Source organism: Rousettus aegyptiacus, unplaced genomic scaffold, assembly GCF_014176215.1.
Source record: "Rousettus aegyptiacus isolate mRouAeg1 unplaced genomic scaffold, mRouAeg1.p scaffold_m13_p_7, whole genome shotgun sequence".
NCBI classification, from domain to species: domain Eukaryota; kingdom Metazoa; phylum Chordata; class Mammalia; order Chiroptera; family Pteropodidae; genus Rousettus; species Rousettus aegyptiacus.
In genome coordinates this window covers 45,828-66,906 of record NW_023416310.1, presented here as the reverse complement: position 1 = coordinate 66,906, position 21,079 = coordinate 45,828, and the positions used below count along the sequence as shown (strand labels likewise).

General features: G+C 65.7%; 1 protein-coding gene and 1 pseudogene across 1 annotated transcript; one reads left to right on the top strand and one right to left on the bottom strand.

The window, feature by feature from the left end:
- The first annotated feature begins 9,277 nt into the window (after nucleotides 1-9,277).
- LOC107516262 lies at nucleotides 9,278-12,607 on the top strand (annotated as a pseudogene).
- Nucleotides 12,608-13,888: 1,281 nt separating this feature from the next.
- LOC107516267 (5-hydroxyisourate hydrolase-like) lies at nucleotides 13,889-17,165 on the bottom strand. Its single transcript, XM_016155851.2, has 3 exons — nucleotides 16,798-17,165; nucleotides 15,485-15,620; nucleotides 13,889-15,246 (listed from the first exon to the last, which is right to left on the bottom strand). The coding sequence occupies exons 1-3, from the start codon at nucleotides 16,944-16,946 to the stop codon at nucleotides 15,217-15,219; spliced, it is 315 nt and encodes a 104-aa protein (XP_016011337.2). The 5' UTR covers nucleotides 16,947-17,165; the 3' UTR covers nucleotides 13,889-15,216.
- Nucleotides 17,166-21,079: the final 3,914 nt, after the last annotated feature.

Genomic DNA, 21,079 nt, shown 5'->3' with positions numbered 1-21,079 from the left:
GTGCGGCAAACGTCGGTGGTCGGACTCGTTAGAACGAGACGGGGCGACGGGCTCCCCCCCCCGGGGGGGTCACAGGGAGGCCGCCTAGACCTGGACAGCCACTCGCGTGCTGGTTGGTCCCTGGCCCCGCCGCTCGACTCGCTGCGGTGGAGAAGAGACGGGACAGGAGCCCGCGAGCCCCTTCGTTCCCGGGGACGGCCGCGTGGCTGGGGCGGGCGTGCCCCCCGGGGCCACCCTCCCAGGGGCATGGGTGAGGCCGCCGTGTCTCCCGAGGGCGCTTCAGCTTCTGGGCCCATCCCGGACCTGCGAGGCCCAGGGCAGGATCCCGAGTCCCCCCAGCGGTGGGACGTGGCTTCTCCACTCGCAAGAGGACAGCAAGCACCAGCCCGGCCACAGCCCTGACCCCTGACCCCGGGGTCTCTTCCCTCCGCGGACGCGGACCCGGTGACGAGCCGTCTGCTGCTCCCCCCCACCCTGGAGTGTGTCCTCACGCCCCAGGCCAGGGCCCCAGCCCCCTCAGGGGATGGATCCCGCCCCGCCCCTGCCCCCCAGTTCCACCCAGAGAGCTCCGGAGCGCAGCCCCACGTCCGGCCACCCCTACTGGCCGGCTCTGGGTGCTCCGATGCGCCCAGCACGGGGTGTGACCCCAGCCAGGCCGAAGGAAGCGGTGACTTTTCACAGGACCCGGGGTGTCGGCCGGAAGTGGCCAGGGCCCCACACAGCGAGGGAGACCCGCCCGCGAGGGCGCCACCTGCAGGCGCTTATGAGGCCAGAGCACTGGAGAGGGGCCGGGACCCACGGGACATTGCAGGAGCCCGGACCTGCCAGGCTCAACCCTTCTCTTAAACTGTCTCTTGTGAGTATTAATTTATTTCTACCATTTGAAAATTAATTTTACTTGAGCAAGTGTGTCCAGTTTCTTGAAGTCAAGAGAGTCCTGGCAGAACCAGTAACCCCCGAGTCTCCCTCGCGGGGCGCCGGCTGGGGAGGGGGACACTGGGTGGGGTCAGATCTCAGGGGAGCTGCCCACAGCCCTGACCCTGTCTCCGCCCCCCGTCCCCGGAGGAGGAACCCCAGAACCAGGGGAGAGCCATCAGGGGGCCTTGGCCAGGTAATCAATCTGTTTGTATTTCCCTTATTTTAGGGTCTATTTTATTAATGTGTAGTTTTGCTAGCAAATCACCTGTTTCTTCTAGGTTTACATTTTAGTACACTAGGTCTCTCTTATTTTAATTTCTCCTCTCTAATTTTTTTTTTTAACAGAATAGTTACGATCAATAAACAACATTGATACCTGGCTATTGAGTAAAGTCTGCTTTACCCAGGTGCCTGAGTTCAGGCCCAGCCCTGTGTGGTGCCTCTGCGAAGGGCCTCGCGGATCTTCCGACCGGAGAGGACAGTGCGGACAGCTGGGGGACCGGCGACAGACCTGGGGTGAAAGGACAGGAGATGAGCCCAGGAGGGAAACGGCCTGATGAAGCCTCGAGCTGTGCTGGCGGCCGAGGCTTTCTCCCCCAGGCTGCGGGAACCGCGGGCAGTTCTGTGCACAGGAAGTGACAGGGTCGGATCCCTCATCTAGGAAGACCGAGCCCGGCGTGGGGCGGACGGGCCGGGAGCAGCGAGGCCACCCGAGGTCCAGGGGGTGTGGCTAGTGCTGCCCTGTGGGCAAAGCTGACAGACGCCGGTCAGCGCTCAGGGGGGCTCTGGCTCCCCGACACGTAGCGGAGCTCATTCTGCCAAAACGAGATGATTTGAGTTGTCCAGCCCCTTGGAGGCAGAGGAAGGACGAGGAGGGAGGAGGGAGGGAGAGCGAGTGCCGGTCACTGTGGGGCAGGAGCCGAGGGCACCACCTCACTGCGGCCTCAGGGCCCCCCGACAGGGGGCGGTTACCCCATGTGACGGAGCAAGGGACTGAGTTTCCAGTTCTTTGCCTGAAGTCACACTGCTGGTGGGGCCAGGAGTCCGCCCGGCGCCTGTCTGGGCCCAGGCTCCCCCACAGGGCGGCTGCCACCGCACGCTCCATCCTGAGCCTCGGGGACCTCAGGGGGGGAGCACGGCGGAAGCAGCCCGCGCCCCGGACTCGGGAGGAGCAGGTGTGACAGGCTGGAGGACGGGCGGGTGCGGCAGTCACCGCCGTAGGGGCCCCGTGCTGGCCCCCTGCCCGCTCCCCACCTGCCCCCTCTGCTGGTGCCCCCGTCCCACCCCCAAAAGCCAGCTTTATGATTACGTGTCAAGCTAGGCTATATGCAGATTTTCCTCAAACAGAACAACCACGTTCAGCCCAGCGCTGCGGGGACGGCCTGGGAGACTCTGTCCGGGTCCCGTGTGCTCTTCGGGCCCATGGAGGCCTTGGTTCTGGACCCAGGACTGCGTTAGAATCAGCCTGCAGTTTAAATACCTGTGAAAGAGAGATAATATTGTCCCTGCCTCATCTGACTAACGGGAGCAGTAGCTGAGAGGAGGTGCATGAAGGGCCTAAAACGAGATTTATCTCGAAGTGAGCTCAGTTCCCAGGAAACTCATCTCGTTTGAAGGTGGAGTTTGCAAAGACATGCTCTTCTCTGCTGCCATCTGGTGTGCATCTTGGGAACGACACCACAGGGAAAATCTCTCTACAAGGCTTCTGCGCAGGTGAGAACGGGTCAGGCCCAGGGTGGGGCGGCAGCGTGGTCCTCCTGCCCTGGGAGCTGCCCAGTGGAATGCGGAGTCCTCGTGGCGACACCGGGCGCAGGGCTTGGCACACCCCGACTCCACCGCCTTCTCACCTGACTCTCACCTGTGCGAGCCTCACGCTGCCCTCCCCTCTGGCTCCCTGGCTTCCCAGGAGCAGCTTATGAACTAACACTGTGCTTAGAGACCCTCTGTGCGGCACCATGTCTGGGGGCAGGGGGTGCCCCCAAAGATTCACTTTGCGTGTAAAGGAGGCAGCCCAGGACCAGACCGAGAGGAACCCAGGTCTGAGAGCGGAGAGCTCGGCTGTGGAGAGAGTGGAGAGGGGCCTGCAGGAGCCAGGCCGCACCCCGCAGGGAGAGCTGGGGAGGCCGGCTGCGGTAGGATCCCGGGCCCTGGCCTGGGGCCGGAGCTGAAGGGGCCTTGGGGACCCCGCTCCAGGTGCAGCATTCACAGGAAGAGCTGACCGCCAGGCTCCTCGGGCGGCATTGCTGGAATGCCTCCCCCAGCCTCGCACGGCTGTGCTGAGTGACCGGCTGTGCTGAGTGACCTGTTCGTCAGGTGCGGCAGGGTCCTCAGCTTTGCCCTGGCATGAGGCTGGGGTCACTCTCGGGCCAGAGGGCTGGCCTAGTGTGGGAACTTCCCGCGCTGGGGGCCTGAAGGCGTATGGAAGACCTGGGAACACGTGAACGTCCAGCCCAGGCCCCTGGAAACAGCCCACGCCCACAGGCCGCAGGCGCAGTCAGCGACCCCGGGGGGGGGGGGGGGGGCAGCAGCCCCGGCCCCGCGACCGGCATTCTTCGTTCCCGTCACCGTCCGGCCCCCTCCGTGGTCCGCCGCTGCGCCTCTCCTCCGACCAGGCTCGGGGTTCAGTGTTTACACCCGCCCCTCACTCTGCCGAGGCCGAGCTCCGCCCCGGTCGGCCCCCTCCCCCCTCCTCCCCACCACTGCCTCATGCCCCTCCCGGGCCAAGGGACCGACGCCCACTTCCTGCCTCCGCCACCACCAACCTCAGCCCCGCCCCCCTTACCCTGCATTAACCTCAGCCCCTTCCTGCTGCTCTCCAGGGAGGACCTGCCGCCTCCCGCACTGCGGCCTCCGACCATTTCTTCAGCCCTCACCGCTGCGGGCCAGCGCTGCACTCACGGCCCGGCTTCTGGCACTGCAGGCCTCTGGGTCGGGCCAGGCCGTGTCTGCCGCGTCGACCCTGCCATAGTGCCCCCTGCCCGCCCCCACCCCGTCACTGTGGGGGCCTCGTCTGCACTCTTAACCAGCGCCCCCCACCCTCTGTCTTCTGGGCACTTGGGTCTTCTGGGGCCTGTCCTCCCCAGGGGTGGAGCCGGGAACCTGGAGAAAACGGGTTTGAACTGCAGGGGTCGGGGGCAGAGGTCACTGAGGAGAAGGGAGTCGAAGGGCAGGGGAAGGCACAGCCCAGCCACCAAGTGTCACCCGAGAGGCCTCAGGCCAGACCAGGCGGTAGTTTGGGCCCGGTCGGCCCTGCGTATCTCTGCCCATAATTCTATGTACACTGTGTACCGTGGGCAGTAACTTTTTAAAAATTTATAATGAGAAAAAATAAAGTATAAAAATAATAAATGTGTAGGCAAATAACTTCTAGTCTCTCCTGCTGGGCAGAGACGAACCCACCTTCCCCGGGGTCACCTTTCAAGTATGATCGAGCAGCATATTTAAAGACGCACAGTGTTTAATCTTCCCTGATTTTGCCAGCTTCTGGCCTTGATGGTTCTTTGACCACGGGAAGGCTTTCTCGGGTCGTTTCTGTCTGATATCTGTCAGAATGCCACGATAAACACACTCACGTTTCTCCAAAATGCTCGTGTGATGCCGGGCAGCTCACTGGGTCGGAGGAGCGGGGTGCGGTGCAGGAGCCCCGGAGACGTCCGGGGAGCGGCTCGCGACCATCTGCACCATCCGGATACGTTCTACCCACCATGTGCAGATTCGATGGTCACATAATACAAATCTGTGCTCAGGTGGAGACAAGAAACTGAAGTCAAAAGGTTCCAAACTCGCTGAGGTCATTTTAACAAGTCAAAGACCTGAGACCCCTCCACGGGGTGGGCGAGGCCTGTCGTCTTCACCAGCACCCACTTGAAGTTCCAGCACCTGGCGGGGACCCACAGCGGTGCGCGGCCAGGGAGGGGGTCCCTTCCCGCCCCTCTGCTTGGGGGAAACCCGGTCCTGCACACGCAGGCCGGGTTGGACCCCGCGCCCACGGCCACGCGGAGCAGCCCCGGGCAGACGGCAGGGCCGGGCGCTTCGATGCGCGAGGCTGTGTGCGCCGCATCGGGACCGCCCCCCCACCCCGCCCTGCCCCCCGCCCCGCCCCCCGCCCCGGCGGCGGCTGTCGCGGACCCCCTCCCCCCCCCCAGCATCCGAGCATCCCTCGCTGGGGAGCCGCCCGGCGGTGGCTCCTGCAGTCGCGCTGCACGCGGGCGTCAGGGCGCCGGTCGTTGGGGAGCGCGCCCCGGGCCCAGGCGGCACCGTCCGCTCCCCTGCGTCCCGCTCACGCCAAGTCGCCTCCAGCAGCCGCTGCAGCCCAGCCCGCTTTGCCCCCAGGGAGAATCGCTGCGCCCCAGGCCGGCCGAGCAGAGTCCCCGGGCCAAGCCCCCCTGAAGGCGCCGGATCCCGGCTGGTCCGGGAAGCTGGTCAGCACGCGGATGGGAGACCACCTAGGAAGACCAGGTGCTGCAGGCGTAAAAAATAAAAATAAAAAAATAAGGGATTGTGAGCTGACGAGGTCCTTGCAAGCTGTGAGGTGAACCAGGGTTGCCTCGCCTAAAAACAATCAATCGAACGAAAGGAACGAAGTGGAAACCCTGCCCCATGGCGGCTAGCGCGGCCCCGAGCCCGGCCCCCCGCTAGAAACTGGAGCCCCCACCTGGACTCTTCTGTCGGGGGCTGCAGCGGGGACCTCGGCGCGCAGCCTGCGCACACGGTTCCGGTAAGGGTCGGCTCTGGCACTTCCCGCGATGAGCATGTCTGGGGCGGGCCCCTGTCAGCAACCTGCTTTGGGCAGCCACTGCTGCCCTATGCCCCGTGGAGGACAGTGGGGGGCAGGGGTCCCCCAGTACGCCCAGTCGCTGGGGCGGAGAGGTTGGGGGCGCGTCAGGGTAGCTGGAGGTCCGTCTGCATCCAGGGGTCCTGGACAGAGGGTCCAGTGCCCATGGGGTGCCGGGGCGGTGCCGTTTCTCCCCACCTGTCTCTCAGGTAGGCGGACCCTCAGCCCCCTCCCCCCCGAGGGGAGCTGTGGAACTGGGTGCAGCAGGGTGGGCTGGTGGGCGCGAGGCCCCTGAGGCGCTTGGAGCCTGGGTGACAAAGGGGGTCATGCATTAGGGGCGAAGATTTCAGTGCGTGGCTGTTTGAAAACCACCTGGGAAAAGGCCAGCAAACCTTCCGGTCCTCGGCGTCCGGGGCTGTGCCCGCTCTCCTCCGCCTCCTCCGTGCTCGCTGAGATGTCCGCGTGAATTCTTTTTCGTGATCATAAACGTGTCAGAGGCACGTAGATGCACACGCACAAGCATGGGCCACGGGGGTCGGAGGAACCGAAGGCAGGTGTGGGGGTTACGCACGGGGGACGCGCCGGGGGCGGAAGGTTCTCGCTCGTCTTGAGACTGGCGAGGGCTCGGGGCAGCGGGGCGCAGGAGCCGCTGCGGAGGGGCGGGGCGCCCGCGGTGGGGCGGGGCGCCCGCGGTGGGGGCTGGGGGCGGGCTCGCACTCTCGGAGGGAAGGAGCCTCCTGTGGCCGCTTCGTGTGGCTGTGGAGTCTGGACAGTTGCGCGGGTTTCTCTGGGGTGGTCACCGAGCGCCATGGCCCACGTGGTGACCCCGGACGCCGGCATTGGGGTTCTTCCTCTTGAGGCCAAGTCAATTTTGCACCCACACCACGGCCGTCTCTGCCCTGTGCCAAGGAGCGTGTTCGGGACGAGGCCCCTCTCTCCCTTTCTGGGGAGGGGACACTCTCCTGAAAGGGGAGGTGGCTCCTTCTCCAGAGAATGTGAGTGCGCTTTGGGGTGGGACCCCGTGAGGTGGAGCGGTGGGCTCCGGGGGGCCGTGTCCGACAGCGAGGGGCCGACGGCGTCCGGGCCAGGCACGCTGCTCCCAGGTGACCCCAGGCAGGAATCAGAGGCGGCCAGAAGGTGCGGGCGCCACCCGGGGCCTCCCTTCCTTACCCAGTCATCTCTTCTTTGACTGAAGGCACCCAGAAAGGAGGGCAAGAAAGGGAAAGGCAAAGGCACCCCGATCGTTGACGGGCTCGCTCCGGAGGACGTGAGCAAGGAGCAGGTGAGCGGGCAGCTGGGCGGGCGGGGCAGTCGGCGCCATCTGTCTCCGTGAACCTCTCAGACAAGTGCCGCCTCATCCTGCCCTGCCTCTTGGTCCATCTCCCCCCAGCCGGGCTCCTGCGGCTCTGTCCAGGCCCGCCCGGCCTTCCCGGCCCGTGGCCCTCGCCCTGTCCAGGCCCGCCCAGCCTTCCCGGCCCGTGGCCCTCGCCCTGTCCAGGCCCGCCCGGCCTTCCCGACCCCGTGGCCCTCGCCCTGTCCAGGCCCGCCCGGCCTTCCCGACCCCGTGGCCCTCGCCCTGTCCAGGCCCGCCCGGCCTTCCCGGCCCCGTGGCCCTCGCCCTGTCCAGGCCCGCCCGGCCTTCCCGGCCCCGTGGCCCTCGCCGGCACTCCCATGTGCAATGCAAATACTTTTTTAATGCAGTGCAGCCACATTGAAGAACTTTTTGAGACAGAGCCAGGGATTTGGAAGGGAAAAATTTCTTGATACAAAAGCTATTTTTAGTTTTCTAGTGTCTTCTCAGTCTCACCCTTTTAGGCCCCTGACCTTCGCAGGTATTATCATAGTTTCTGCATACATAGTGTTTTCGTCGATCACATCACTTACCATTAAGCAATAGGAGTGATTTTAAGCTACTTGCCCATTTTGATGACGTTAACGGCTACAGGACATAATTTATAATGATAGTTTTAATTAAAAGTCTCCTGAAAACTGCAGCCGGCGGCAGACCACGCGAGCGAGTGCGGCGCCTCCCCCAGCCTGCGTCACCGGCGACCCCCGCGGGCGCCCCACGGGGGTGAGAGTCCCCTGGCTGTGCAGCAGGCCCTCGAATGGCGTCGTGTTGCAACGTGGCTGAGGTGCTGGGAGCCGGGACTCTGGGTCATGGCATCGGCCCGTGGTGACCCTGGTCTCCTGGAACGTCGTTTCTCTTAAAGTCGCAGCCAGCCGAAGACGGCACGCGGCGACTCACGTCCCCGCAGGGGAGCCGCTGGCGGCTGAAGGGGAGGCCGGTGGGCCCCGTCTGTGTTCTGAGGGTCACTGCGCCTGGTCACTGGGCTGCACATCGCATCGGCTCAGCAGTTGGGGTGTTTCTTGTCTTCCTGTTTCCTTCCCGTCCCTGTGCAGATGGAGCTGTGACGTGGCCGTGGTGGGTCCGCAGAGCCTCCCCCGTGCAGGTCCGCGGCACGGACACCTTGGAGGCGTCCAGTGCCAGGAGGAGCGAGGGGCTGGGCGCAGCTGCGGTCGGCTCAGTGGGTTACGACCCTGTGGGCTCCGGGGCCGTGTGTCTTCTGATTGTTAAGAGAAGTTAGATACCTGGGCATTTATGAGAAATCTAAATGCTGAGTGATGGCAAAATCTAACTACGTGAGCCACCCCAGTGGGGGCCAGGCGGGGGCCGTGTGTGGTCAGTGCCTGGAGTGTCCGTTAACATCCTCGGAAGCCAGAGGCGACTTCGGCCGAGGGACGCGAGTTATGGAATGCGTCGTTCTGGGCACGGCCCAGAACTCGGAGACGAGGGGACAGCGCCCAGCGGAGGCCGCACGGGGCACCGAGCCTGACTGCACCGCGAGGAGCGGGGCCGGCCCGCGGGCGAGGCCCCTCTCTGTCCCCCAGCAACGCCCTGCTCCTGCCTTTGCAGAAACACGCTGAGGCGGCGACCAGGGTGCGGAGCGGCTTAGAGGGAGGTGCGAGGCCAGTGTCTCGCACGCGTGCCGCGGAGGCGCCGCGGGGCCTGTGAGCGCGGGGCTCCCCCGGGTGCGCAGAGGGGGGAGGGCGCCTCCCGAGGTGACGGGCCGTCAGAGCCCCGGCGCGGCCCCCTTCCGTTGGAGCTGGGGGCCGTGGCCACCGCCCAGGCCCCGCTCCCGGCACGGGCCGGTGGCCCGGAGCGGGTGCTGGTCACTCGGTCTCGTGGGCAGTGTTCTTAGGGTGGTCTTTTCCAGGGGTCCTGGCCTGAGGAGGCCCCATCTCAGAAGTCTGTATGGTCAATAAGCGAGCCCCGTGCTGTGGCTGGTGGCCACCTGGGCCGCGGCGAGTGCCATTGGGGTCAGTGGTCAGTGGATGCTCAGCTGTTGAGAAGCCCCGTGCAGGGCTTGGTCAGCAGTGCTAGCCCCTGGCAGAGGACAGCGGACGGTGGTGAGGGCTGGACGTGTCCTCTGTGGGTGTCGCAGGAAGAGTCTCCCCCTCCGCCACCCACTCCGCGGCGGGCCTTGCCCCGCGGCCTCCGCCTGGCTGCAGCGCGTCTGGAGGCACAGGCCGCCTGGGCTCCACCCGCTGAGCTGCGCCGTTTGCTGCCGCCTCGCGGAAATCGAGGCCAAGTACGACAAGAAGATGAAGATGCTTCGGGATGAGCTTGACCTGCGGAGAAAGACCGAGATCCACGAGGTGGAGGAGAGGAGGAACGGCCAGGTCAACATGCTCACGCGGCGGCACGAGGAGGGATTTGCCTACGACAATGACGTCCTGCTCAACGGCCTGGCCCTCGGCCACTCGCCCAAGGCGCCGCGCGGGAGGAGGAGGGCCACCTGGAGAAGGAGACGATGCCGGGTCCATGCGGAACCGGCGCCTGGCAGGCCCTCTGCAGAAGGCTCGGGAGGAGATGAACGAGATGCAGCTCGGGAACCACGAGAGGGAGGGACAAGCAGATCCTGGTGGTGAGTGTCTGCCGAGCTCACCCTGGCTCCGGAGAGAAGGGCCGTCAGCCCACCCGCTCCTCAGGCCCAGGGCCCGGCGGGAGGGGCCCGACTCCGTCCTGGGGCCGCGGCCCATGCGCTGTGAGAGGCGTCCCCGCTACCTGCCCCGTGGGGCTGGGCCGCTTGTGCCTTTGAGCCTGTTCTTTCTGGTGGTTATTTTTGGCCTTGCCCCCCCTTGGGGGCCTGCACGACGATCACATGGCCCCCCGCATGCTGAGTGCTCTCTGCCCGCACCCTCTTTTCTCTCCAGTGCACAGAGGCACGTTTGAAAGTCACGGAGAAGGAGCTCGAGGACCTGCAGTGGGAGCACGAGGCGCTGGAGCAGTGGTTCGTCCAGGCGCGTGGCCAGCAGGCCGGGCTCCAGCCGCAGAGGGTCCTCCCCCATGCCTGCCTGTCTGCTCCTCGAGGGCCTGCATGCCGGGCCGGGCCTCTGGGTTTGGAGGTGGGAGGCCCCACCACCCGCCCCTCTGCCCTCAAGAGGCAGAGGCCTGTGGCACGTCCTATAGGCGGCCCGGGGTCTCAGGCGGGCTCCCTGGTGGGGGGCACGTGTCTAAGTCCCGTCACGCACACACCGTGGGCTCATGGACCCCCGGGTCCGTGAGGAAGTGGGAAGGTGCCCCTGCTGCTCCTGCTGCTCCTGCTGCCCCTGCTGCTCCTGCTGCTCCTGCGGCTCCTGCGGCTCCTGCTGCTCCTGCGGCTCCTGCTGCCCCTGCTGCCCCTGCTGCTCCTGCTGCTCCTGCGGCTCCTGCGGCTCCTGCTGCTCCTGCGGCTCCTGATGCTCCTGCTGCTCCTGCTGCTCCTGCTGCCCCTGCTGCCCCTGCGGCTCCTGCGGCTCCTGCGGCTCCTGCTGCTCCTGCGGCTCCTGATGCTCCTGCTGCCCCTACTGCCCCTGCTGCTCCTGCTGCCCCTGCTGCCCCTGCGGCTCCTGCGGCTCCTGCGGCTCCTGATGCTCCTGCGGCTCCTGATGCTCCTGCTGCCCCTGCTGCCCCTGCTGCTCCTGCTGCCCCTGCTGCCCCTGCTGCCCCTGCTGCTCCTGCTGCTCCTGCTGCCCCTGCTGCCCCTGCTGCCCCTGCGGCTCCTGCGGCTCCTGCAGCTCCTGCTGCTCCTGCGGCTCCTGCGGCTCCTGCGGCTCCTGCGGCTCCTGCGGCTCCTGCTGCCCCTGCTGCCCCTGCTGCCCCTGCTGCTCCTGCTGCCCCTGCTGCCCCTGCTGCTCCTGCTGCTCCTGCTGCCCCTGCTGCCCCTGCTGCCCCTGCTGCCCCTGCTGCTCCTGCTGCTCCTGCTGCTCCTGCGGCTCCTGCGGCTCCTGCTGGTCCTCACGGGGGGTAGTGGCTTCCGGTGTCCTCCAGGCCCTCATGTGGCTGTGACTCCGTGCGCCATGGAGGGTGGGGTCGCCCCGGGAACGCCCCCAGTGGCACCTGCACTGTGGCCTCGTGCTCACGTCCACCTCTCGCTCCCGGCGAGTGCGCAGGTCGCTGAGCCGGGGCCCGTGAGGGACAGCCGCTTCCGCCCCGCGCCGTTCCCGGCATCACTGCTGCGGCTTGTGCCGCTGCGCAACCGTCTCAGGGAGGTCCCCTCCTAGCGGTGGGGTCACTGGGCCAGGAGGTTTGCATTCGGGTTTCCAGTAGAGTCAGCGCAGAGGGCTCTTCCGAGCCCGTCGCGCACAGGGCCCGAGGGGCCGCCTCCCGCCCGCACCACGCAGAGCCTTGCCGCCGTGGCGGGGTCGGGGGCGGGGGGCGGAGGACGCGTCTCCCCGGACGCGCGGTTCCGAGGTTCCCCGTGCGGCAGGGACACCCTCCTCTGTCCCGGGGTCCGCCGTCTCCGTGAGCTGTGGCGCGTGCAGCATGCCTCTCACTCACCTGCGGAGATTCACAGCCGCAGACGGCGTTGATGGGACGGGCCCGGTTCCGTCCCGTACACGCAGGGACATCCATCGTGTCAGATCTGGATTCAGCTCCTTCAGAGATGCCTGCAAGGGGCCCGCAGGCTGGGGCCGAGCAAAGGAGTCACAGCAGATGGTCGCCTGGTGGCCTTGGGGAGGCGGGTCAAAGGGCGTTCACTTTTCACATTTCTACAAAGTCATGGTTTTTCCACAGGTAACAGTAACAGTTCGGAGATGAAGAAACACTTTCGATTGACAGGCAGGTGGCTCCGGGGCTGTGCTCTAGATCTGTTTGTGGGGCACGTCGACCTGGGGCTCTAGGACCAGGGGCTGGTAGAGGGAGTGGGTCCCCAAGAGGCCCCCCAAACACCGCCTGCTAGAGCTCGATGCCCATGTCTGTCCTGAGCCCACTGCCCCAACCTAGGGCCAGGCCCCCCTGGGGCCTCTCCAGGCCTTGCCAGGGTGCCTTGTTGCTTTCTGAGGCAGGCCCAGCCGGGGTTTCCTTCTCCCCGCCGCCCCCAGGTGTGGACAGCTGCGCTCTGTCAGAGGGGGCGGGGTGCAGACGCCGGTGTGGACGCAGACCCGCCCGCCCGCGGTGGCCCCGGTGCAGCCGACACGAGCCGTCGGCTCTGCTGCAGTGCGCCCTGGCACGGGGCAGAGGCCCCAGGAGCGCGCGTGACCCGCCGCCCGTCTGCAGGTGCAGCAGGAGCGGGACGGGCTGCACCGCAGGTTCACCGCGGCCGTCCTGGAGGCGCGGCAGAAGGCCGGCTTCAGGAGCCGGGTCCTGGAGCGCAAGCGGCAGGCGCTGAGCACCGCCGTGGAGAAGAAGGAGGTGCAGTTCGGCGAGGTGCTGGCGGCCTCCAGCCTGGACGCCGCGGCCCCGACGATCATGTCCCGCAGGCTGGAGGCCGGCCGCTCGCGGCTGCTGGGGAGGGCTGGGCCGCGCCCCGGGTGGTCTGGGCCCCGGTTGGGGGCCCCTTGTCTCACTTCTGTGATCAGCCGTGGGGAGCGTCTCCCAGGCCTGCGGTACGTGGCCCCCACCCTCTCACTGGCTTTGTTCCCATCTGAGGTCACCCTGGCCCCTCCTTCACGGCTTAGCCATTGGGCCCTGCATCTCGAGTCATTCTCGAACCTCTGGGCCCAATCTTGGGCTTCTGGAGGCCGACAGACACAGGCCTGGGGACAGCTGAGTCTCCTGCACTCAGCGGGGCCGCTGCCAGAGTCCCCCTGGACACTACGATGGCCTGCTCTGCGTGGGCGGTCGGGGCAGGGAAGCCCAGGCCTTTGTGGGGGTGCCGGGGATGGCTGCCTAGGGGGCTCACGTCTGGGCAGAGGCTAGAGCCTTCGTTCACTCCAGTCCAGTTCTTTGGGGCACTCCTCGGTGCTGGGACTGTCCTGGGCACAGGGGACAGCAGTAATAGGACAGATGAGGCCTCAGCGCCCATGGGTGGCTGGGTCAGCTGATGCACCAGCACTGTGGCCTGCTGGGCCCGCTGTCTCTGTGACCCGCCGTGAGCGCAGCGCTGGCAGCCGGGGGACTCTCCCACCTCTGATCCTGGGAAGGACAGCTGGCCCTGCGGCCGGACGAGGCCCTGTGCTGCCAGCGAGTGGCAGGGGGTTGGACAGCCCTGCCCTGGTCCCAGCGCCGTGGGCCAGGGTGGCCATGCGTCAGCTCTCGCCTGCCCTGGCCGGTTTCCCAGCTTCGTGGGCAGGATCCCTGTGCCGGGGCGACCTCCAGGCGGCAGGTCGGGGTGTGAGGGCCCCCCAGGCCGCAGTGGCGGTGGGGGTGGCTCCAGAGCCAGCCAGGCCCGGCTCATCTCACCACCCAGACGGAGTTCTCGTGGAGAGCCGGGTCCTGTGTCCCCTCTCCCTGGAGACCTCCCCGCCGGCTTCTCGCATGTGGGTGTCTACCTCAGTGGGGCCAGGCCGTTCTTCCCTGCACATCTGGGGCACCTTCTGGAGCCCCAGACCCTGGGCCACCCTGTCTGCCTCGGCCCAAAGATGAGTCTCAAAATCACGTCTGCCTCTCTCCTCAGGACGTTTTGGAGTCAAAGAACAGCGCCATCAAGGACTTACAGTACGAGCTGGCCCGGGTCTGCAAGGTACGGGACCCCTGTGCCCAGGGCCGCGCCCGTCCTGGTGACCCTCACGGGGCCTGCCGGCGCGCGCCGGTCACAGGGCCGTCTGTCCCGTCCGGCAGCTCCGCCTCGCACCCTTACACCATAGCACTGACCTGGCCTCCTGCGCTCCCCCAGACTCAGGCCACTGTCCCCCAGCAAGGGACAGTCAGGGTCTAAGACTTTCCCACCCCTTCGTAAGTCTAACGAAAGCTGCACACCCTCCCCTTGCTCCCGCCGCACCCGGGCGTGGGCCCCTGCAGCTGGAGGGCGTGAATGCCCTGACCCGGTCCCTGCCCACCTGAGCCAGTGAGGGCTGGCCCTGCACCCAGTGTGCCCAGCTCCGTGGCAGAGCCACCGCTCGGGGCCTTGCCTGTGGGGGTGCAGACAGCGCTGCCTGAGGACGCATTCACAGCGGCAGCCCCCCGAGTGACTTAGATGCGCCCACGGATCTGTGGGTGGACGTCACCTCTGGTCTGTCGCGCCTGATGAAGGCAGTGCCTGTCGCTGGTCTTGGGCCTTCTCTTGGCCCTTCCCGGCCCGCCGCCCCATCTGGACCCTCCCTCAGATTCCCTGGCACCCCGATACTTATGTGCATAAGATTAGGGCCATCTCCTGGTCTGTGCAGCTCTTGGGGGATCTCTAGAGGTTGTATCTGATTGTCAGGAGGCCCGTACCCCAGTGAAGAGTGGAAGCCAGGTCCAGCCCCCAGTTCTCCCTGGAGCTCGGCCTCAGTTTGCCCTGTACCCCTCCACTGCAAGCTCCGGCACCCTTTTCTGGACGACGGTGAGGATAACGAGGCCCCTTGGGCTCTTGCTGCGAGTTAAGCCAGGCCACGCATTTCTCATGCGTCAGCTCTTCCAGCCCTCAAAGCGTCCGATGAAATGAACTGCGTTGAAAACACCCACGTCCCAGAGGAGGGAGCAGAAGCCCCGTGGCCCGGCCCGAGCTGCTCTGGGATGGGCGGGGCCGCCCGCATGCTCCCCGGGGGCAGGAGATGGGCGCCTCTGGACAAGACGGGGAGCGTGTACACACGGGGGGCCGAGCCGGGCGGCCGGGGACGGTGGAGCCAGGAGCAGGCCCAGACCACGGTGCTGCTCTGAGTCTGTCCCTCCCGCCTCGGTCTCCCTGTTTGTGGGGCAGGGGTGATGGCAGCGTCGGCCACCATGGGTCACCTGCGCTCAGGATCAGGTCCGGCAGAGTGAGCAGCTGGCGAAGGTCCCGTGGCTGTGGGGGATGCACCTCCCAGCTGCCCGTCCACCCCCCACCCGCCCCGGGGCCGGGCAGCCCCCGCCGAGCTCTGCGCAGTTACCACGCAGCCTCGTGGATGCCAGCGGAGACTTTACCGATGCCCAGGTCACAGCCCCCGCAGGGAAATGGGAGCCAGAACCGCCGCAGGAGGGGGGTCCTGAGGCCCCCCGAGGGGCGTGGAGCCCACGGTGTGGGTCGGGGGTGGCTCGGGGGCCACGGCGACGGGATGGGCGCCCACAGGCCCGCTGGCGGTCAGCTCCCGCGGTGCGTGGTGCAGGACCCGGGGCTCAGCAGCAGGGGCCGTGGGACTTAAGTCTCGTTGCTGATGGTGAAGACGACCTGCGAGAGCCGAACACTTCTTTGGGGAGCTGAACACTTCCCTGGCCGCAGCTCTCCAGTTCCCAGTGTCGGGCTCTAGCTCTGGGGACCCCTGGGCCTGCCGGGGGTGCCAAGGGGTCCACCCTGAACAGGGTCCGGTGAGGGGGAGGCTGTGAGGTCGGGCCCAGTGAGTGGGACGGGGCTTGGTGGCACCCTCAGCCGCCCCCACAGCCTGGCCCCAGCAGGGCAGGTGACTCACCCCCACGTACGGGGAGAAGCTCCCCTGCCCCCTTTGCTTCCAGGAGCCCTCGGTGTCGAAGGACAGCTCGTAGGTGCCCGCCTTCATCTGGCCTGCCGGCAGGAGCCCAGGGCAGCGGCCGTCGTGGTCAGTGTAGCTGGGGGTGGGAGAGGGGATGGGGGTCCCCAGCCTCAGACACCCCGTCTCAGGGCCTGTGGCTGTGGAGTGGCCCAGGGACACGTTGAACAACCCAGAAGCAGAGGGGGAAACCTCCCACAATCTACCCCAGGAGCAAAACTCACTTTACACCCGGCCTACATTTTCCCAGATTTTCTCTATGCATCAGTATTCTTATTTGCAAACTTGCAGTGCATGATGCCATTCGCATTGTTTTATAGCCGGGAGTTTTCATTGGCTGCATTGTGCATGGCTTTCTGGGTCGGTCACTGTCCAGACCCCCATCTGCACGAGCCCGGTTCCCAGCTGCACTGAGCACCCGAGGGACCTGAGGCCTGTGGCTTTGCTCCCGCCAGCTGTGCTTTCAAGCGTCTGTTACGCCAGGATGAGAAAGAGCATCACATCCCAGCGGCCCCTGGGGCGTGGGAGTGGGTCCATACGACCCCCGCCCAGGGACTCAACGTGCTCTTCCAAGACCGCAGCCGACCCTCACAGGGGGCCTGGACCCCCAGCTTTCGTGAGGGGCTGAATGCAGAGGGGGTGCACTCCACACCCTCAGGCCCTGAATCTTTGGGGCCCGGCCCCCCCACTTCCACCACCAGAGGAGCCTGCCTCCTTCAGGCCGAGGGCCTGGGGGACCTACTCACAGGGCCGGCCATGGCGCCAGCCTGGGCGGGGCCTCCCCCAGCAGAGCCCGAGCGAGGGGCACAGGCCCAGCGTGGGCGGAATCCAGAATCCCGGAATCCCCGGAATCCGGCGTTTCCCCTCGCCTCCTGTGGCCTCAGTGTCCCGTCCCGTAAAGGGGGTGATCATGGAGCCGGCCCGCAGGGCGTGGCAAGGATTAAAAGAACAGAAATACCACCCTAGCTTGCTGCCTCGCACAAGGTGCACAAGGTTATGTTAAACGTGGTGACAATGAGGCCTTTCAGAAGCCAGCTCAGGCCTTACCCAAGCCAGGCCTCAGGGGTGTGAGGGTACTGGCTGGCGCAGCTGGTGCAGCTGGCTCCGGGAGTCAGCAGGGGGCTGTGGGGCAGCGGTCAGCGCTGCCGTCGGCCCTCAGCGCCCACACTGCTCCCTGGCCGGATCCTTGCTCTGGTCACAGGTCAGAGTGCAGGACCAGCCCTGTGCTCAGGTCCTGCCCCAGACCTCCCTGCTACCTTGTCCTCAGTTTGGTCCACTGCTGGCCGTGGTCCTCGAGCCTGGACAGACGGAGGCCGAGGCCCTGGGTGGGGAGCCCCGAGGCCGTGTCCAGCGCATGTGTGGTCAGTGGGCTGCTGACTGGCCCCATGCCTCTGTCCTGGGCCATGAGAGGGGCAGGGATGACTGTGTGAGGCTCAGCCTTGTGTCCACAGCAACTGCAATGAGGCAACAGCCTCAGAGTAAACAGCCCCAGGGGCAGCGTCCCAAACTGCGCCTTGGCTGGAATTTCTCATCAGCTGTCCAAGGCTGCAGTGTTCGTAAACCACACGGACCGGACAGTCCCCATCGTCCCCATCGCCCCCACTGGGACTCCCTCCCCTCCACCCAGCCACTGAAAGGCATCTCTGACAGGCAGGCCGCCCCTTCCGGCCCCTTTCCAGCTGTCCAGCACTGGCCAGGATGGCCAGCTGGGTCTCCTTGTCCTCCCAGAATCCACCTCTTTGTGCCCTGGCTCATGGGTCACCCCGGGCCTTAGTCTCAGGCAAACCAGGGGACAGGAACCATGGTCCAGGTCTGGCCCCCTACTTCGGGGAAGCCCAGGTATCCCTGGAGCGTGCACAGCAGCTCATTCCTGGTCCACCTCCCCCACAACAGCTCGAGGGGGCCAGAGGTCACGCCACAGCCTCCGGGAACAGGTAGCTTCCAGGGCCGGCCCCTGTCGCGCCCATGTCACCTCCCAGGGCTGGGGGCTGGGCAGGCATGCTTCTGACCAAATGGGGGGGTCATCTCGGTGCCCGCCGGGAGGGCCCCAGGGGACTTTGCTCAGGATAGGGCCCGAGGGGTGAACTGGACGAACAGACCTGCAGGGCTGCGGAGGTTCCTCCTGGGGAGACCCGAGTCCAGGGGACCCGCGGGGCTGGGGCGGGGCTGGGGGGTAGGGTGGTTCTCCGCGGAGCTGGGGTGGGCGGGGCTGGGCGGGGACGAGGGCTGGGGCAGGGTTGGGGGGGTCAAAGACGTGTTTACTAAGTTTCAAACCAGTTAACCCCGCGCCTGCTCGGCCCCCACTGCGGTTCGCCTGACTCCGCCATGGAGGGCACGCTGCTCTTCTGGGTCCTCTGCTGACGGTGCTGCCCAGTGTTTCCCTACCTGCCCAGCTCTAGGTCCCCAGGCAAGCTGGCAGCATCCTCACCTGGGCGGCCGACCAGCCCAGCCGAAGGCGGGAGGGGCTGGCCGTAGCTGCGGTGGCCACTGTGGTCACAATCCGGCGTGCGGTCGAGGCAGCTGGCCATGCCGCCCTGTTGCCTAGCTGCTGATGCCCTTTTTGTCCAAGGACTATCGACCTGTCCCATCCAGGGCAATCGCAGTGTCAGGCGGAGGTGCCGGGAAACCAGCAGGTGCAGCTGGAGTGGCCCTGGGGGCCGCCAGGTGACATGGGGATAGGACTATCAGAAGACAGGAGACCCGGAGCCCACCAGGGGCCAGGCAGCAGCACTCCTCTGAGCCTCCTCTTAAAAAACGGGGCGTGGCTGCCAGCAGCTGCCCGCTGGGCCGGAGGGGCAGGTGACCGCCCGCTCCCTGCACGAGCCTGCGAGACAGTGAGCCAAAGGCTTCCTTATCCGCGAGCCCTGCGAGCTGCACACGCCGTGTGCACATCACAGGTCAGCCCTGTGCTTTGAAGGGGGAACTGTGCAGGATGATGGAGGGGGAGGGGAATTCGGGGCCAGCTCCGAGGCTGGGCACGTTAGGAATGCGGTTTGTTGCTGAAGGGGAGGAGGAGGGAGCAGACCTCTCTACTCTCTTGAATCCTTCAGCTTTCGGGGACAGGGCAGGGGTCAGCCCCAGCAGGAGGTGGTGACCATCATGGCCCTCTGTGAGCTCCACACAGTAGCTCCGCCCCTCACCCACAGCCCCTGCTGAAAGGGTTCTGCGGGACAGGGCAGACATCCTCGGGCTGGTGGGAGATGACGCCCCCCACCTAGAGAAGAGGGTTTGGTGGAGAGTGTAGAAATGATTCAACACACACACCAAAGTTAGATTCAAAAGGAAAGTGCATTAGAAAAGGGGTCACACTCCACGGGCAGCGTGGTCTCGGAGGCAGACAGCGGGAGGGGCAGCGAGAGGGGTGTGGAAAGGCGGGGGGAACCCTGAGTGGTCGGGGAACTCAGTTCATATCTCACTCTGTAGCTCCTGTGACTCAGCTTCCTTAACCCATTTCCTCTGGTCCGAGGGACGTGCGTGAGGAAGGGGACAGTGTGCAACGGGAAAAGGTAAGACCACGTGGGGCGAAAGGCCAGCGGGCGGTTCCCAGCCTTTAATCCGCAGCTTCCCCGTGGTCTTAGCCACAGGGAATGACTTCCGGGTCCCGTTTCCCCTCCGCAGCTGTGGGGACAGGCTTGTCAGCCGTCCCAGCCGGAACCTCCCTGTGTTCCGCAGGCGTCCTCCTGGCCGGGCCGCAGGGCCGATCAGCGTGTCGCAGCCTCTGCCTGTGGCTTGATGAACATGTTTCATTCTCTTGCCTCCTCCCTGCATCGCTAGGCGGGTAGACGGGGAAGGGAAACAAACTATAGATGCGTCTTCTCTTTAAAGATGCGTGGAGTCCGCGGCCTCGCCGCCCCGAACGTGCCCGGTCTCTCCTGATCGCGGAGGCTAAGCGGGGTCGGGCCTGCTTGGCACTTGGCTGGGAGACCACCTAGAAATACCAGGTGCTGTTGGTGTTAAAAAAAATAATTCATGGGAAAAAGGCGAAGACAGACGGATATTCTTTACCGAAACCCACAAAGTTTGTGCAGGGACTCTTCATGAGCCCGGCTCAGGGAGAGGGACAGATGGGTCACTGTTCCAGGCTGTGGGATTCGGATGGCCGGGGTTACAGATCGGCCTTCGGAACCCGTCCGCGCAGGAGCAGGCCTGAGACGCGCTCTGGGCTCCCTCGGCAGCGGGCGGCGACTCGCGCAGGAGAGGGCGCGATGCGGCCCTCACGGCCCTGTGTGCTGCTCTGCGTACTCGAAGTCCTTCCCGGTTCTAAGAAAAACGTGGCCGCTCGGAGCTGTCGGCCCCTCACTCGCCCAGTGTAGCCGTTCACCCCGCTCTCCCCTTGGGTCCGCCTGGACTCTCACCCATCAGGCTCACGGGAGTCCTGAGATCCTGGGCCATCGTGGACTTTATCTGTGAGCGGGCGGCCAGGAATGACCAACCGCGTGCATGTCTGACTGCCAATAGCATGCCCGTTGCCTCTGTTTAACAAACATAAGTTTAAAGGTACAATAGGAATGTCAAGATGGAAATGGGTGAACCCCAGGGGTCCCGAGGTACAAAGGGAGGCCTTAGAGAAGCCGCTGTGTTGGGGGCTGGAGAACACCGCATGCAGGCGAGGCACGCAGGGGCCCAGACCCACTTCCAGCTGTCCCCAGAGCTGGTTCTCAGCAGGGGCGGGCGAGGTCGGCCTCACGGGCATTCTCAGTACCCCTGAGCAGAAGGAGGCTCCGAGGGGCCTAGGCTCAGTGGGGCGGGCGGCGGCCTGGAGGGAGGCGCACGGTGCACTCTGCCTCCCTGACCGGACGCCTCCTTCTCGCAGAGGAAGCAGTGCGTCTGCGTAGGCTCTGAACGCGGAGGCTCCCAGGCCTCACCCTCCCTTCATGCCCCTGTGTCCAGCACTGAGGACCGGGGAGACGTAGGCACTGGAAGCTGTTCCGGGAGACGCCTGGGCTCCCAGCCATCATGCCGGGTCCTGCCTGTGCCGACTCAGCTCTGTCGGACCAAAGGCCTGGTTTCCGTTCCGGTTTCATAGGTTAGGACGCCGGCACAGAGACGCTGAGTATCTGGCCACACAGCTGGTGAGGGCAGAGCTGAGAATCAGACCCACTGTGGTCCAGTCTGGAGATACATGCTGCGCACCATGAGGTGCCGACCCCGAAGGGACAGCAAGGGGACAGTGAGGCAGACCAGGCGCCCCAGACCGAGCCGGGCGCTTGTCCACACACACATACGCGTCCCTCCCGGGACTTAAACGAGAGGAAACCAGTAGAGGAGCCAAGAGGGGGGCGGGGGAGGGTGGGTGCCTACGGGGAGAAAGGCCTCACTTTCCAGGGAACTCTCTTCCCCGAGGAGTCTGTCTCAAATCCTAGATTCTCTCCCTGGGCAGGACCCTAAACAGACCTACTCCAGGCTTACGCCTTTCCAGGGGTTGAGTTCCCATGGCTGAGGGTAGGTGTTCTCTGTGGCCCTCCCGGACCCCCCTGATTTCACTGACAAGGGGGTAATGAGGTATGCGGGGGGGCTTTCAAGTTGTTTGGACACAGA